This window comes from Psittacula echo, assembly GCF_963264785.1.
Source record: "Psittacula echo genome assembly, chromosome: 2".
NCBI lineage: Eukaryota > Metazoa > Chordata > Aves > Psittaciformes > Psittacidae > Psittacula > Psittacula echo.
In genome coordinates, this window is record NC_137737.1 from 120267750 (window position 1) to 120283685 (window position 15936).

Sequence of the window (15936 nt, forward strand, 5' to 3'; positions counted from 1 at the left end):
AGGGGCAGGGGAGCCGGCGGCAGCGCCGCGCCCCTCCCGCGGCGCCGACCCCGGGGGGGCGCCGGCCGCACCCCGCGTCTCCCCGCCGACCCTCTCCCTCGCCCCGCGAAGCCGTCGCTGCCCTGTCGCCGCCGCGCCCACCTCCCTAGGCCGGGCCGACAAGCCACCGCCCCAACCCACCGCCACCTGGCCGCACCGGGCCCTTCCCACCCTGGGGCCGAGCGCCCCCTTCCCCGCCCCTGCGCCAGTGCCGGTGCCGGTGCCGGGCGGGGGGCGGCGGCAGCGAGGGAAGAGGGATGAGGTCATCCTCTTTCCTGGCGTCAGTCAGCTGGGTGGTGGCGGCGGTGGGTGCGGGCGGAGGCGGGCGGGGAGGCGGAGGGAGGCGGGATGCGCTGCTCCGGGCAGCGCTGCCGTGCCTGCTCCCGGTTCGGGCAGAGCGCGGCGGCGGCCCCGGCACCGCCGGCCCCCGCGGAGGCGGCGGCGGGGCGGGCGGGCTGAGCGCAGCTCCCCGCAGGCAGGCGGCGCTGCGGGAGCGGCCGCCGCGAAGGAGCCGCCCGCGGGCGCGCAGCCCGGCGCGAAGCGTGGACAGGGGACGCGGGGAGCGGCGGGTCCGCGGCGGAGGGCGGGAGGCAGGAGGCGAAGGAGGAGGAGCAGGGGGAGGCGCGGGATAAAGGAGCGCTCATTGCTCCCGCTTGCTCTCCGGCGGGGCTGAGGGAAGCATCATGGCCGCGAAGTCGGACGGGCGGCGGAAGATGAAGAAGGGCGGCGAGGTGGCGTTCACGCCGCTGCAGAACTCCGAGCACTCGGGTTCCGTGCAGGCGCTGGCCCCGGGGCTGCCCTCCGGCGCCGGGCCGGGAGGCGGCAGCGACGACGACGAGGCGCCCGGGGGCGGGTGCTGCAGCGGTGGTGGCAGGGACGGCTCGGGCGGCGGCTCCCGCTGCTGCTGCTGCTGCTGCGGCGGCAGAGGTGGAGACGGCGGTGGGGGTGGCGGCGGGGGCTCCCGGGGCTCGGGCGGGGGCTCGTCCTCCTTGTGCCTGCGGCTGGGCAGGGAGCAGCGGCGCTACTCGCTGTGGGACTGCCTCTGGATCCTGGCCGCTCTGGCCGTGTACTTTGCGGACGTGGGCACTGACATCTGGCTGGCGGTCGACTACTACCTGCGGGGCCAGCGCTGGTGGTTCGGGCTCACCCTCTTCTTCGTGCTGCTGGGGTCCCTCTCGGTGCAGGTCTTCAGCTTCCGCTGGTTCGCTCACGACTTCAGCACCGAGGACAGCGCCACCACCGCCCCCGGGCACTGCCCTGCCGCCGAGAGCAAGCTGCTGGTGAGTAGCAGCTCGGCGGCCGCGGACATCGACGCCGCCCGGCCCTGCACGCCGCAGCGGCAGGCGTCCACCGCCAGCAAGAGCAACGCCACCAACAGCAGTACCAACAGCAGCAGCAACGCCGCCGGCAGCGGAGCTGCCGGTCCCCGAGCCGGCAGCGGCAAGTCGGCGTCCTGCGCCTTCTGCATCTGGCTCCTGCAGTCGCTCGTCCACATCCTGCAGCTCGGGCAGGTCTGGAGGTGAGGAGCCGGCCCGGGGGCCTGGGCCCCGCGCCGCGGGGAAGGGGAGCGCGGCCGCGGGAGGGACTGCGAGCTGTGTCCGCCGGTCCCCTCGGGGTCCCTCCTCGGGACAGCGCTCGCCGGGACGGGACTCGGGGTTTCCGGGTCCCCGCTGTGCCGGTGGTGGCCCCGGGCGCGGAGTGTTCCGCCCCATCGAGGGGGGCCCCGCCGCGTCTCCGAACGCACTCTGCCGCGCGGGCGACCGCCTCCCCGGGAGGGGCCCGCAACTTCCTGGGAAACCTGCACGAGGGAGAAGTAAAGAAAGGGAGCAGGCGGGGAAAACCGGGAAAACCTTGTGCGTCTCCCGGTCTCCTCACATGTGGCCTGGTCAGAGTTTCCGCCAGCGGGGAACTTCGCTGACAGTGAAGAGTTTCCTTCCAGAAACTGTTAATGAACAGCCGCTGCTGTGTTCTGATGTACACAGCTGCCTGTAAATAGGCTCCTTGCTATGCGTGTGCGTTTTGTCTGTGTGGTGTAGTAAAGAAATGTCTTCTACATCAACTTTTGAGTAGCTGCTCTCAAAAGCATCCACACGCGATGTAATGTGTGTTACAGAAAGGATGTGCTGGAGTAGGCTGTGGAAGGCACTTACTGAAAAGGGAGGTGACGTCACAGTTTACAAAAGTAGTGTTTTCCTTTATTTTAAGCATATTTCCAGAGAAGATTCGTAGGCTGAATGCCCTGCAAATACATTTAGTGCTGCCTGAAAAGTGCAGAGTTCAGAATGCACAATGTATAACGAGTTAAATTATCCACGTAAGATAGTGGAATAGATGCTGTGTTGAGGAAGGTCATAGAGTGGAACAGTGCGCTAAGGCAACATCTGAAATACCTCAGGTTTTCTTGTCTGATGGGTGGAAAGGAATTCTCTTATGCTTCTGTTCTGGAAACTTTTCCCTCCCTCCCTTCTCCCTCCTCGAATTATTTCATAAGAGTTTAATTTGTTGTTACTCTCTACTTCTACCTCTGGTGTTTTTAATCTCTGTCCAACCATTTCGGACAGGGCCTGGCTTTTGCTCAGTTAGTGCAGTCTCCAGTACAGCTCGGTTCTGCTTGTGGACTTTAAACATCAAGGAATCCAAGTGCTGCTAGACAATAGACTGAAGATCCTGGTATGCCATAACTAAGTATCTTTCACTTTCTAAATTTTTTGGTTTATTATAACAATTACAGCTTTCTAAACTTGGAAAACGAACTTAAAGTTATGAGTGTGCTCAATATTAATTATGACACGACTTGAGAGGAAAGCAGGATTTTGAACTAGTGATGCTTTGGTCTGGATCTTGAATGCTTGCATGCTCCTCTATGCTCTACCTCCTCAGCTGAACACAAACTTAGAACTTTCTGAATGAGATGTTTTTGATGTAATGTTTAGTCCTGGTCCTGCAGAGACAGAAAAGTAGGTACAGTGGCTCAAATTGTACATAGAAATTCATGCTGATACTCATTACTCATCCATATAGAAGACAGCATGTATTATGCTGGGTGACACAGAACAGAGTTTTACAAAGTCTGGCGTCATGACTGTATTGGCAAACACAAAGAGCGGGGCTTTGGGTGGAGCAGGGTATGATCTAATACTTTACAGCACTTCTGTCAGATGAGGTGCTTGGGATTTAAAGCTCTCCAGCTGCTTGCTTTTTGAAGAATCACAATCTCTTTTAACATAATATTTCTCCTTGCAGGAGCACTTAGTCCTCTATATTTAAAGCTATCTGAGCCTCTTTTGATCATATGTAGCTTTTCTTCATCTTTTATGTGCAGTACTGTAAGACTACCAGAATATTAAATTGACAAGGCGTGTTAGGACATTATATATGTTTTATAGTTTGTTTCGGTTTTTTGTTGTTTGTTTGTTGTTTTTTTTCCAGGGAAACAGAGCCATGGAATTGTTTGTCTGTCAGTAACTAAGTAGTTTTTATTTGCAATTTTCCACCAACATACAAATTATATGGTCAGTTGTATTCAGTCTTGCATATCAGTACTTCATAATTGATTAAAGTCACTTCATTTTAATTCTCTAGATAACTTTAATAGTCAGTAACTTAATAGTTTTTATTTGCAATTTTCCACCAACATAAAAATTATATGGTCAGTTGTATGCAGTCCTGCATACCAGTACTTCATAATTGATTAAAGTCACTTCATTTTTTAATTCCTTAGGTATATTCTTCATAAGGGAGAGCCTTTGGAGTCAATAATCAGCACCAAAAAGGAGAGGTCACATCAAACTCTGAGAAACTCTGTACATGAGTGCTCCATCCTTGGTGGTGTTCAAGGCCAGGTTGGATGAGGCCTTGGGTGACATGGTTTAGTGTGAGGTGTCCCTGCCCATGGCAGGGGGGTTGGAACTAGATGATCTTAAGGTCCTTTCCAATCCTAACTATTCTATGATTCTATGATTCTATGTGTCAGAACTAACGCGATCTCTGGAAATTTTCTGGAAAATACTGTGTCTCTTTGAACACTTAATAGCCCAGAACTTCTGCTCCACAGTGTAACACTGGCACTGGCCTGAGCAAAGGCCTTCTGAGCATTTAGGCTGAAGAATGACCTGAAGTGTTTCCCAGTTGTATGTGTTTGGAGACTAACTCCTTCTTTGACACAGCTGTATATTGAAAGCCAGATCATTGAAATTGATTATGTGTTAATTTTAACTAAAATGTGCTAATGGGAAATGAATGAGGTCTTTAATGTGGCATGGAACAATGCTGGAAATAGGCAATCTAACATTATTAAACCAATTTTTGCCTGAAGTGTAAAGAAGGGGAGCTGCAGGAGCAGCTAAGCTGCCAATCAGTTCTGAATAAAAATGTATCTTTTTTTTTTCTTTTGAAATGGACCTAACGTTTTTTTCCTCCCACAAATTTTAGAAGACTGAATTCTTCCATTCTGAAGAATAAGCATATAATTTTATTTTTTTTTTCCAGGGGCTTGGATGTTCACAGACTTCCTGATAACACTATCCCTCAGTTAAAATTCCAGTGAAGTCTCTGAGGAGTTGCTTGCCACAGCTGAGTGCAGCTACTAGGGCTTTGTTGGCAGCTCATTTCTTATTAAAATATGATTTACCTGCCTTCAGGGAGAGTTTCAGATACATATCCTTTTCCATACTTCCAGTGTGTTCTGCTTGGGCATGGAAGCCACACTGTGGACACCATTTTCCTAAATAGGTGCTGTGAGAGATATAGCTTATTATTAGCACACTCTGGGGAGTGGAAGGGAGATGTAATGCACGGTGTCTTTGCATTCCATTGAAATTAATAAAAGGGCAAAGGATGCTTTAATTTATAGTCTGGAAGGACTGTGTAGAGATATATGGGCCAGTAGGATTCAGATGAACTATTGCCCTTTGAGCCTGGCATCAAAATATGTAACCATGCCTTTGGGCATCCCTTTGATTCACTTGGTTTCCCAGGCTTAGCCCTGGCTTTCAGATTTTGCAGGGGATAGCAGGACTTGGTGACTGAATGTAGGAGATAATAATGTTCACTTGGCATCTGTGGATGTGGTTTATGTCCTTGACAACCTTTTTTCTGGACAAGATTACTTTGAGTTGGCAGAATGCGTGAGCCATGCTCCTGAAGCTGGGGGAAGAAGTCCTGAGAGCCAGCCCCCGGGGGAGAATGGGTTGTGGGAGGTTGGGCTGGCGAGAGGAGATTGGAGGACTTGATGATGCCCATCTTATGGTGTCTGGAAAGCCAGAAATAGCTCCCTGAGCCAACTGTTACACCTTGTAGGGGAATGGCGTGAGCAGGCTGCCTTGGTGCTCAGGGTGCTTGGAGGTTCCCTTGGAGGTGCTTAGCTGTCATTTTGTCTGAAAAGCTGCAGTTAAGTGTCTGAAAGAGAACAGTCAAGTTTCTGTAACCAACAAGGTCAAAGGAAGGGTGAATCATTTGCAAGGACTGGAAACTGCTCTTTAAAATTATTTCTGGGTAGCTCAGATGATACTGAGATGATTAAGTTGAACAGAGCGAGGGCTTTTGTCTGAGATTTATTAGCTGTGTGGGAATCCACCTGAAGAAGGTGGAGGAGGTGCCAGGTTAATTACTGGCCCTTCCAGGTGGCACTTGTCCAGGGCAGGTGTCTGTTCCAAAGTGGGTTTGTTTCCCTGAGAAGTGATGCTATGAGTTATCTATATCTGTTTATGTGTACTACTAAGAAATCATTATCTTCCTTCTCCTTCCTGGTTCTTGTTTGGAAAAAAAACAGAATTGGAGCAGTGTTGTAGAGGTGATGCTGGATTCCAGAAGCAGTATGAGTTGCAGTCCCTCTGGTGCCCTGTGGAAGTATTTTTCACAAAGCTGGACCATCAGCTGAAGAATTTTCATTGCCTGTGCTCATTGCTCATAAGCTTCACCTCTGCAATTAGTTGATGCTCTTACAATTTCAAAAAAACCCCAAAACCTAAAAGAAAAGGAAATGGTGTTTGTACTGTGTGTGAGAAGTCCTTACAACTTCCTCAGGTCAATGCTGATAGATCTATAGATATATATAGAGAGATATATACATCTTAATAGATACACTATTAAGCATGACTGGGCTCTAAGGTGGGATTGTGAGCAAGGTAGTTCAAATTAAGAAAAACATCATCAGGGTTTAAATCAGATCAACTCCATCCTTAAAAAGTGTCATGTGTTTTCACACTTTTGCTCTACATAGTGGTTTTGACACTTTTGGTCAGCAGTAGCGTAAGAGTTCAGTGTATTTAGGTGGTCAATAATTCCAGCTGCCATTGGACTTCACAGAGAGATGTGATATCTCAATCTGACATCAGCTTTTCTCACTGTTTTGAAATCTGTCAGATAATTTGTCACATTGAGTCCAAATTTATGAATCATAGCCGTTTCCTAGACAAGATTATTGCATATCCTCCCCATCTGTCTCTTAGTGTAGCGAAATGCTACCACTCAGCAATACCATGTTTGTTTTATTGAGTTACTGCAGTGCCTGCATTAAAGTCCTACTGGCTAACTATTTTGCTTGCTGTGTCTTCAAGACTCGGGAAAGGTGATGGGCTGTCAAAAATAGGAATTAGAGTTCTCTTTTTTTCTCTTCCTCTCAGAAAGCAGGATTAGAAGGGGCAGGCCACCCTGTAGGTGTCCTGGCTACATTTTAATTTTGCTAACACATTCAGCAGAATAAACATTCATTTTCTCTTTTTTCCCTTTTTTTTTTTCTTTTTCCTTCTCCTGAAGACAGTGATATGCAGATGAAGGCTGTGCCTTTCAAAGTTTTTTTTGAAACACAAAAATGAAGCTTTACTGTGTTAAAAATCTCTTACAAGTCTGCATACAAATCAGATTTGGTATTCTGTTTATTCTAATAACCTAAGCTACATGTAAAAGATGCTGATATGTTTTAGAAGAAAGATACTGTACTTTAATAATTAACAAGGGTTCTTTCTATAGAGAATATTTATCAGTTACATAAGTTTTCAGATTTTCTAAGGACTGCTTAAACGCTAAAGTTTCTGGTTGCTCAGTTGGCTTAGTAGGAGAACTAATACTTTATACACAGAATGCTTTCTGGAACGTATATATAGGAAGAATTTATATTTGGATTTTTCTAAAACAGTGGAAAATCTATATGATTTTAAGGCTTGTGTTTTAGAGGATTTCATGTCACCATCTGTAGATATTATTCTAGAGTTCCCCTATGCGATGCAGGAATGGCTCTATGTACATGCCATAAATTCAAAGAAATTTTTCACATTCTAATTTGCTTCTAAATGTTGTGAACTTGCAGAAAGTTCTGTCAACCATATGAGATTTTTTTTTGGCTAAAATTTCTGTGTTACATTGGTGAAAGTGTTTAGTGCTGAAAGGTCGGTTTGCATGTCCACATCTCCTGTGGGAAAGCAAGAAAGCATAGCATCACAGCACCATCTCTCATAGCATCACAGCTCCATAGCTCCAGGTTATTTACATCACAGTTTATGGTGTTTGGAAGAGTATTCTCCTTGTTAGCTGACTTAGCCTTAATGTTTGTCCATAAGGACTGAATTGGCTACAAAGATACAAAAGTTCTAGTAAAACTAAAATGAAATCAATACCTATGTCACTTATAACAGTGTTATCTCGTTCTTCCACCTCTCTTTTCCAATTAAGTATCTTTTAATATACAGCAGATGAATCACAACAGTGACTTACAGTTTCAGTAAACAGGTTGTTTGAGAGGAATTTATCAGGCACAGACAAAATCAATCGCTCTTTGCTTGTATTTCAAGGTATAGTGAAAATCTGTGGTTGCTAAAGTATATTTACAGAGTGGTGCCATTTTTGTCTTTTAGCACAGCTGTCAGTTGTATACTTTGTGTCAAGTAGACATATAGGAGTGGAAGTGGCAAACAGGCTATGAAGAGAACTGTTTTGATTTGCTTGGTTTTTAAAATGAAAGGAGGCTGATATGAAAGAGAACATGAGGGAGAACTGAGTGGGCATATAAAAAGAAGCAGGTTCTGAAAAGACACAGAAATACCTGTTAATCCTTGTACATTATGTACCTAAATCCCATTTATTTCCCTTCAGCCACTGACCAAGATTATTTGAATAATTCTCTAAGTGACTGCTTGAGAGACTGCAGAAAAAGGCAGGAAAACAGTATGACTGGGCAAACTCATAGTGAAAATGTTAGATACTCAGAGAAAATGTTAGGTAAACTCTGCACTGAGCAGTCATCTGAACAGTGATAAATGCAAATGTGAGGTGTCAGATTGACATCAGTTTACAGTGAAAAGAGTACCCTTATTTTCTTTTCATAAATTTTAGAATTAAAAAATAGTAGGTCTTGGGTATATATTTTTCCAAGAGATTTAACCTGAATTTTCTGAAAACCATAACCAGAATTATCATCTCCCTGTGGGCTCTGATTGCTGAAGTGGTTTCTTATCACTCTCCTTCTCATTCTGCCTTCCCTGAATGGCTAAAATGGGTAATAATGTATTTTTTCCCCCAAGATAAAATAATTCCTATACTATGTTATTATTCCCATTACTTTTCCTTTGACAACATGCTTGCGCTGTTTACTATGTTCATGGTGTAGGATTGTATGGCGAGCCATATAAATCTTTTTGATTGGCAGGTATAATCAGTGGGGGTGGTTAACACTATCAGTTACAAATGATTTGATATCACGAGTTGCAGCAAATGCAGCAAGACTGTTTTGTGGGGTGTTTTCAAAGCAAGTTTGGCAGCCAATGATGTGCCAACAAAAGTAACTTCTAAAATTGGAAGTTGTGACTTAGGCAAGACTAATGTACCAAGGACTGGTACCAGCTGCTTTAGAGAAAGATGCAGATTGCTTATGGTGAATAAAAAGTGAATTAATGTACAGATGGAAGGACAGTTTTCCTTATCCCTGTCAGCTGCTATATATCAGATTGATTTCTCCCTTTAAGAATGAAGGTTAGCAGTGCCACGGTTTTTGACATTGTTCACTTTTATGGGGTGTTTTATGTAAACATCTGATCTATTCTAGGATCCTGCCAACTTCTTTGCGTGTTGCTTTTCCGTATGCGGTTCATAGATCAGTAGCTTAGTTTCATCAGGTCCTGGGAAAGAACATTGTAATATCCAGCACTAGGCTTCAGATCTCTATAGAGGGATCTATACATGCATGAAAAAATCACAAACCCCCACTGTGCTGATGCTTTAATGGTATAATAGTGGCTAGTGTAGAACGATAAACTTTATCATTGTAAATGTGTGGTCTTTTTTATGTTAGAGGGGTATGGGTGGAGTCGTGTCTTTTCTTATTTTTCTTCAACCCTAATCTTTACATGCTCACTTTATATGGAAATCTTTCTGTGAGCCAGGTCTAAAACAAGACTTAGCTCCACAAAGCAGAACTTAGATGTTCTTCAGGCATATAGACCTGAAAATATGATCTAGAAAATTGTGCTGAGTGGTCTTGTTGGAAAGTTTCTTGAGGAACTTAAATACAACAGACCATAATGTTCCACTTCAGAGTGTCCTAAAGGATTTTGCATTTTGGCTGTGCCCAGAACCTCCCCAGCACGCACAGGCTGATTTCCTATTTCTCATTTAAGCACATTCCAAACCAGAAGCTAGGCTGGAGTGGCCCCAAAATATCTGAGTGGATTCAGTTGGCAAGCATTGTTTTAACCTGTTTTATGAGCAGTGATGAGCATCTTAGTGATGAGATCCCCGACAAATATTAGTGACTCTGCCTTGTTTTATAGTACTAGAGAAATGTCCCTTGTGATTATTTGCTCAGATTTTAGATCTGAGTCCACTGTTCTTTCCAGCTGTGAGGCTCAGATCCCATCTCCCTGAGAGCTTTCTGAACTGAAACTTAGGTTGAGGACATTTACTGTCCTTCCTGCTGGAGCAGTTTTCATTGTGCTGATAGAAATGTCATGTTTGTGACGCCAGACAGGAAGACCTAGTACTTAGGACCTTGAGATGGGACCAAACACAAATTAACCTGTCTTTTAGTGTTTAATTAATTTTTGTTTCCTGCCTTTTAACCTTTCTCTTATCCTCAAAGTACACCAACAGTATCTCTATTTACAAACACACATTCTGCATGTATAGTATAACCACAAACAACACCATAATACAGATCTACATAGAAATACCTGGTTAGCTTATGAGGGTAGCTCTAGATGTCCTGAATCAGCTGCAGGATTGGTTTATTCATTTTTTTCATCAGCCTTTCGCTGTCATATGCAGTCAACCTCAGAAAAAGAGAAAGAGGAAAGATATTTTTGATGTGTCACTCTGTAGCTGTTTCACCCTTTTCCTCTGCTGTCTGTTGCAAGAGTGAATTAAAATTTTAAAATTGCTCTAAGTTGGTTTCCTGTAACATTTTTGTGTTTGATTTTTATCAATGTAAGCAGCACAGATTTGTGGCTGAAATAAAACCTCATCTTCATGTCCCAGCTTCTTGTCTCCCAACTCACTACAAGCTCCACAGCAAGTGGAGCCCAAGTTTTCAGCATACATAATTTTGATTGCCTTTTTTACCTGTCTGAATTTCAGAAGTGAAGAACTACATCTCCCTTTACTTTCATTGGAGTGGAGATTATTGCTTCTTTTTTTTTTTTTTTTTTTTTTTTTTTTTTAATTTATTCTTTCCTTAAAAGGGGAAGGAGATTTAAAATGACTCAATTTGGACAGTCAGAAGCAGTGCATAGAATCACAGAATAGTTAGGGTTGGAAAGGACCTTAAGATCATCTAGTTCCAACCCCCATACTTCTGATAATGTCATCCTTTAGTTACTCAGTATGTATTTGAAGTCTAATTTTTTATGGATATTCCGAAGTTTAATTTTTGTAGTATACTTTGAGATACTCAGTTGGAAAATGGTCTAGGTGGGAACAATTCAAAATTATTATTTCAATATGCCTGTCAAAATGTATTTTACATTAAACGTGTTGAAAACACGAACATCTCTCCACAATGGACATAACTGTGATATTAAAGCAAGATTTTAATATTTTAAGGATTTCTTTCCTCAAGGGTTTATGCTATACAGTTTAAAAAGTTCTGTCCTTTGCTCTGTTTCTTTCACTTACCCACTTTTGCTGCTTTAAGAATCCCATCTGCTCTGGAAAAAAAAAAAATGGCCTGGGTAACAAAGGTTAGGAATTCTTTTAAGCATAGTGAAGGCGCTAGAATCAACTTTAGCCCAAAGCTTCAAAGCGCTGGACATTTCAGCTTCAAAACCACTGACTTGTTGGGGTGACAGCAGATTAATATGGTTAGTGCAGCACATTTCCAGGAGAAATTATGAAAACTACATTCAATACAGAATTATTGCAAAAAAGCATGAATGTAAACAGAGTCCACAGTATATTAAACAAAGATGTTCTGTAAGTAAAGACTGGGCAGTTAAAGAAGATTTACCCAAGTGAAGCCAAATACAGCACAGAGGATAATTAATGTGGCTGAGACAACTCAATAATAACGGCTTTGAACTTTTACAATAGAGCATTAATGCATGTGTCAAAAGGAGGGATTGCATTTACAATCAACAACCATTTTTTACCACACAGGTTAATTAAGAACTCACGATAACAGAGTATGAAAATTACCTCACTGAACTAAGGGCCACATTTAGTCTTTAAGTATGCCATTCACTTTTTTTTTCTCTACCTAAAAAATAAAACTTTGGAGATGTATGTTCTTCTATAACCTGTCTTCATTCTGTTAGTATCACCTCTGTGGCAGAGCTACTCCATTAATGATCCAATTGGCTTAAGAAATTAATTAATTAGTGGGTGTGTTCTCCGCTTGGCTGGATTAAATCAAGAGGGCTGTTAAGAAAACTAGCAAAGGGTTCAAAACAAGCCATCCCACCATCAGTCAGTAAGTTTGTCTCTGAAGAGGCTGTCTCAGCCCCTTTTATAGCCTATTTGTGCGTTTGGATAAACAGAGCATAAAAGCTCAGGAGCTGAGAAGGCTGTAGTTGAAATGAATGTTTTCCATTGTTACCTTCCCAAGTTGGATTTGTTATAGAATCATAGAATAGTTAGGGTTGGAAAGGACGTTAAGATCATTTAGTTACAACCCCCCTGCCATGGGCAGGAACACCTCACACTAAACCATATCACCCAAGGCTTTGTCCAACCCTTGAATTGCCTTGAACAATGCCAGGGATGGGGCATTCACAACTCGTTATTCAGATGCTGCCAGGTAGACTGATAACCCGGGAACTTGTGCTTGTTTTGTGAATTTTGGGGGTTATACAGTGTAAAAGAATAGAGGGAGAATGCTGGTGTCATGATCAACCTGTGATTTGGGCAGTGGGTGTTTCTTCACATGGGATTTGTCTCAGACAGTCTTGAGGAAGCCTTTAATCTTTGTGTCTCCCTTACTCTTCCAGTGAAATGCATTTTCCAGCCTCACTTGTGTTGGTAAGGTGGTAAGCTGTTTGGAAGAAGGATTTCGTTCTGTTCCTTTGAAAACTTCCTAGCACAGCAGGAGGCTGATATTGTGTGCAAGTTTTAGGATGCTTCGGTTGCTAGTACTTGTGGTTTAAAAGTGTGTTCAAATAGAGTGATGTTTTTGAGGAGGTACCTTTCCTAGCTCATCTCAAAGTCAATTCCAGACTTGGACTCAGTCCTTCTCTTTGAGTAGAACAGTTCCTACATTGTCCATCTCTTTATTACACAGGGTCTGGATTCTGACAAGGAAGACAACCCCTTCTGTGCTCCTAGCCAGAGCTTTTCTACAGGGCTAACAGCTTTTAATAGGACAGGTACCAGACTTGTGGTATATCCTACTGCTGCAGAATTCATATTAATAAATTATCAATCTTATTTGTGGTGTTTTACAAATGAGAGATTTCCATAACAAAAATTGAAATGATACATCCATATGTTCCTATTTAGTATCAGGTACTCTGATTTGCTTTCTTTAAGTGCAGAAAGTATTGGATGGGAAGAACATTTTCAGAAATGTTGACTGTCAACTGAATTAAGTGTATTTTAGTAATAACGTAAAGAATGTTCCTAACGGATACTCTAAGTAAGAAATAGAGGTGCATTACAAGAAAAAGTATAATATTTCGTTTTTTGATAATATAATGCTATGTCTTAAATGATTTTCAGTTTCCATCAGATGATTCATTGAGTTTTGAAACAATTGGCATCTAAATTATCAACTTGTATTAACACAGGATGTTTTCAATACCTCAGCAAAACCTATATTCTTAATTTCCAATTTCATACCAGCACCTAAAAAGGAAAGATGGCCAATAGCTTTATTTGACAGCTAGCACTTACATAGGAGACCAACTTAAAAGGACACTGTTCATAACCATCATCATAAAAAACCCTTACAAGTATGCTTTTGAAGTTCACTTATGAATTCAGTTTGGCTGTGTTAATGACTTGTGCTGATTTTTTGAGCTTGAGCTTTATCAGTGCAAATACTTATGGAAGGTGTATTTTAAGCCTGAGTACCAGAATATTAATCAAAACCTTAATTACATATTCAGTAGTAATATTCACAATTCATATGGGTCTTACTTAATTTCATTACTCATCCAGTCAAGGATCAGGAGCAATGACATATGATTTAAATAGCAAATTGTTTGGGATATTTCTAATTAGTAGGCACAAATGATTGGTTATTAAAGCAATTAGCATCAGCACCCTGAAAACTGAAGAATAACCTTGAAATAAGGATAAAATCAGCATTTGATATCTGTTCACAGAAAATTCGTAGAAAGATCTGATCCATGTTTAGTGCATATAAACTATTTGCAAATAATAGGAATATGGTCGAAATATGCCTTCTAATGGCATGACAATTATTTGGACAATTCTTCATGAATAGCAATCTTAATGGTCATGGGGAAGGAGAAAAGAAGACAGAAGGATTACTTACATTCATTTGAGGTAATTGGTTTTGGTTTAAATACTGCAACTGTCACTCAAGAGTGCATTTTATTGTGAGAATACCTCTTTAACTAAATAAATTCTAATTTGATCACAGTGCAGAATGTGTTACACTGGATTTATCTTATTATGTGTCAGTCTGCACACTGCTTCATCTGTATTTTCACTTCCCCATCCTCAGAAACCTGTGAAGACTCCTGTTGAGGGGGCAAAAGTTTGAGAAATGTGTCTGAGAACTTGAAAGATCATTAGGAAAATTAGGTCCTTCTGCCTGTTCCTACTGTCACTCCATGCTCAGTTAAGTGTCCTTTTATCTCCGCTGCAACCCAAAGCTCTTTAATTTTGTGATGCACCACTTTTGATGCCAGAGGAAGGCTGCTCTGTGGCTCCCTTGAAGCTGCATTTCTGTGAGCAGTATTGGGTTCTAGAGGCAAGGAAGCACAAAGCCATGGGAATAGTCTAGGAATCCTATTGATTGCCATCACTGAATGTGTATGTATCTATGATTTGTTACAAGCAATTTCCTGACACAGGCTGTCCCACGTCTTATTCTTTTTTAGGTGAACACCATTTTAGCATATAGACTTCACAAAGGGAAGAAATACATGAAGGAGTCAGGTAAAATCTGGGAGCTGTCAGTCATGGAAATGTCTTTTTTAATTTCCTTTTTCTCTTGGCAACTATTTTTATCATATTCAGGCATTAGCTCAGAGAGAAGTAATGTTCACTTCAAAAGCCACTTCCTCCTCAATAAATAATTCAGAGCCATAGATTGTTCATGAGGAAATATCAACACACTAGTAGTAATTTAATATACCGAGCAACCGCACTCACTTTAGCCTACATATGATTTAAATAGAATATGACAGTTTAGGGTCTCCATTTGCCCCATGGCATGTTGGGATCAAACTTGGCAAGTGATTGCAGTGTTCTCATATCTTCTGAAGAAGTGAATGAAAGTTGCATAATTCAGAGAGGATTTCTTAATTACATGCTAAATCAGAGTTTGCCTGCTTGTGTTCTGAATCCAAATTGTTGGCCAGGACTAGCTTTAAAGCATGTGAATATTTTCTCTGTCCTTTTTTAACTGGCATCTCACAATCATGTCTCATTTTTTTAACTCATTGAACAATTACTTTGAAGCACAGTTTCAGTATATCAGCTACCTCTGCTTTACCCAGTGGGTGAAGGTCTGTGCCTACCCATCCTGAGCTGTCTGAGCCATGGGATCTGTCTGCTGAGGACAATGTGCTTTCTGAAAGTTTTATCTCACTGTCCATCATATTTGAAAAATCATGGCAGTCAGGTGAAGTTCCCAACAACTGGAAAAAGGGAAATATAACCCCCATTTTCAAGAAGGGGAAAACAGAAGACCTGGGAAACTACAGACCAGTCAGTCTCACCACTGTGCCTGGCAGGATCATGGAGCAGATTCTCCTGGAAAGCATACTGAGGCACATGGAAAATGAGGTGGTTAGTGATAGCCAACATCTCTTCACTAAGGGCAAATCCTGACTGAACAATTTGGTGGGCTTCTGTGATGGGGCTACAGAACTGATGAGTGAGGGCCACGCAGTTGACATTGGACTTGTGCAAAGCCTTTGACACTGTCCCTCACGACATCCTTGTCTCTAAACTGGAGAGACACCAATTTGATGGGTGGACCACTCGGTGGATAAAGAACTGGCTGGATGGCCGCACGCAAAGAGTTGTGGTCACATGGCTTGATGTCCGGCTGGAGACCGGTAATGAGTGGTGTCCCTCAGGGATTGTTGTTGGGACCGGTCTTGTTCAACATCTTTGTCGGTGACATGGACAGTGGGATTGAGTGCGCCCTCAGCAAGTTTGCCGATGACACCAAGCTGTGTGGTTCGGTTGATACGCCAGAGGGAAGGGATGCCATCCAGAGGGACCTCGACACGCTTGTGAGGTGGGCTGATGCCAACCTTATGAAGTTTAACCATGCCA

At 43.3% G+C, this 15936-nt stretch overlaps 1 protein-coding gene across 1 annotated transcript in view; it reads left to right on the plus strand.

Annotated features, from left to right (window-relative positions):
• Positions 1-722: 722 nt before the first annotated feature.
• The window catches only part of XKR4 (XK related 4), a gene marked incomplete at both ends in the record, with an annotated part of 231181 nt that continues 215967 nt past the window's right edge, over positions 723-15936 (plus strand). Inside the window, one exon of the mRNA XM_080611826.1 lies at positions 723-1558. Within this exon, the coding sequence (XP_080467952.1) occupies positions 723-1558 (836 nt within the window). The remainder of the gene's footprint in view (positions 1559-15936) is intronic.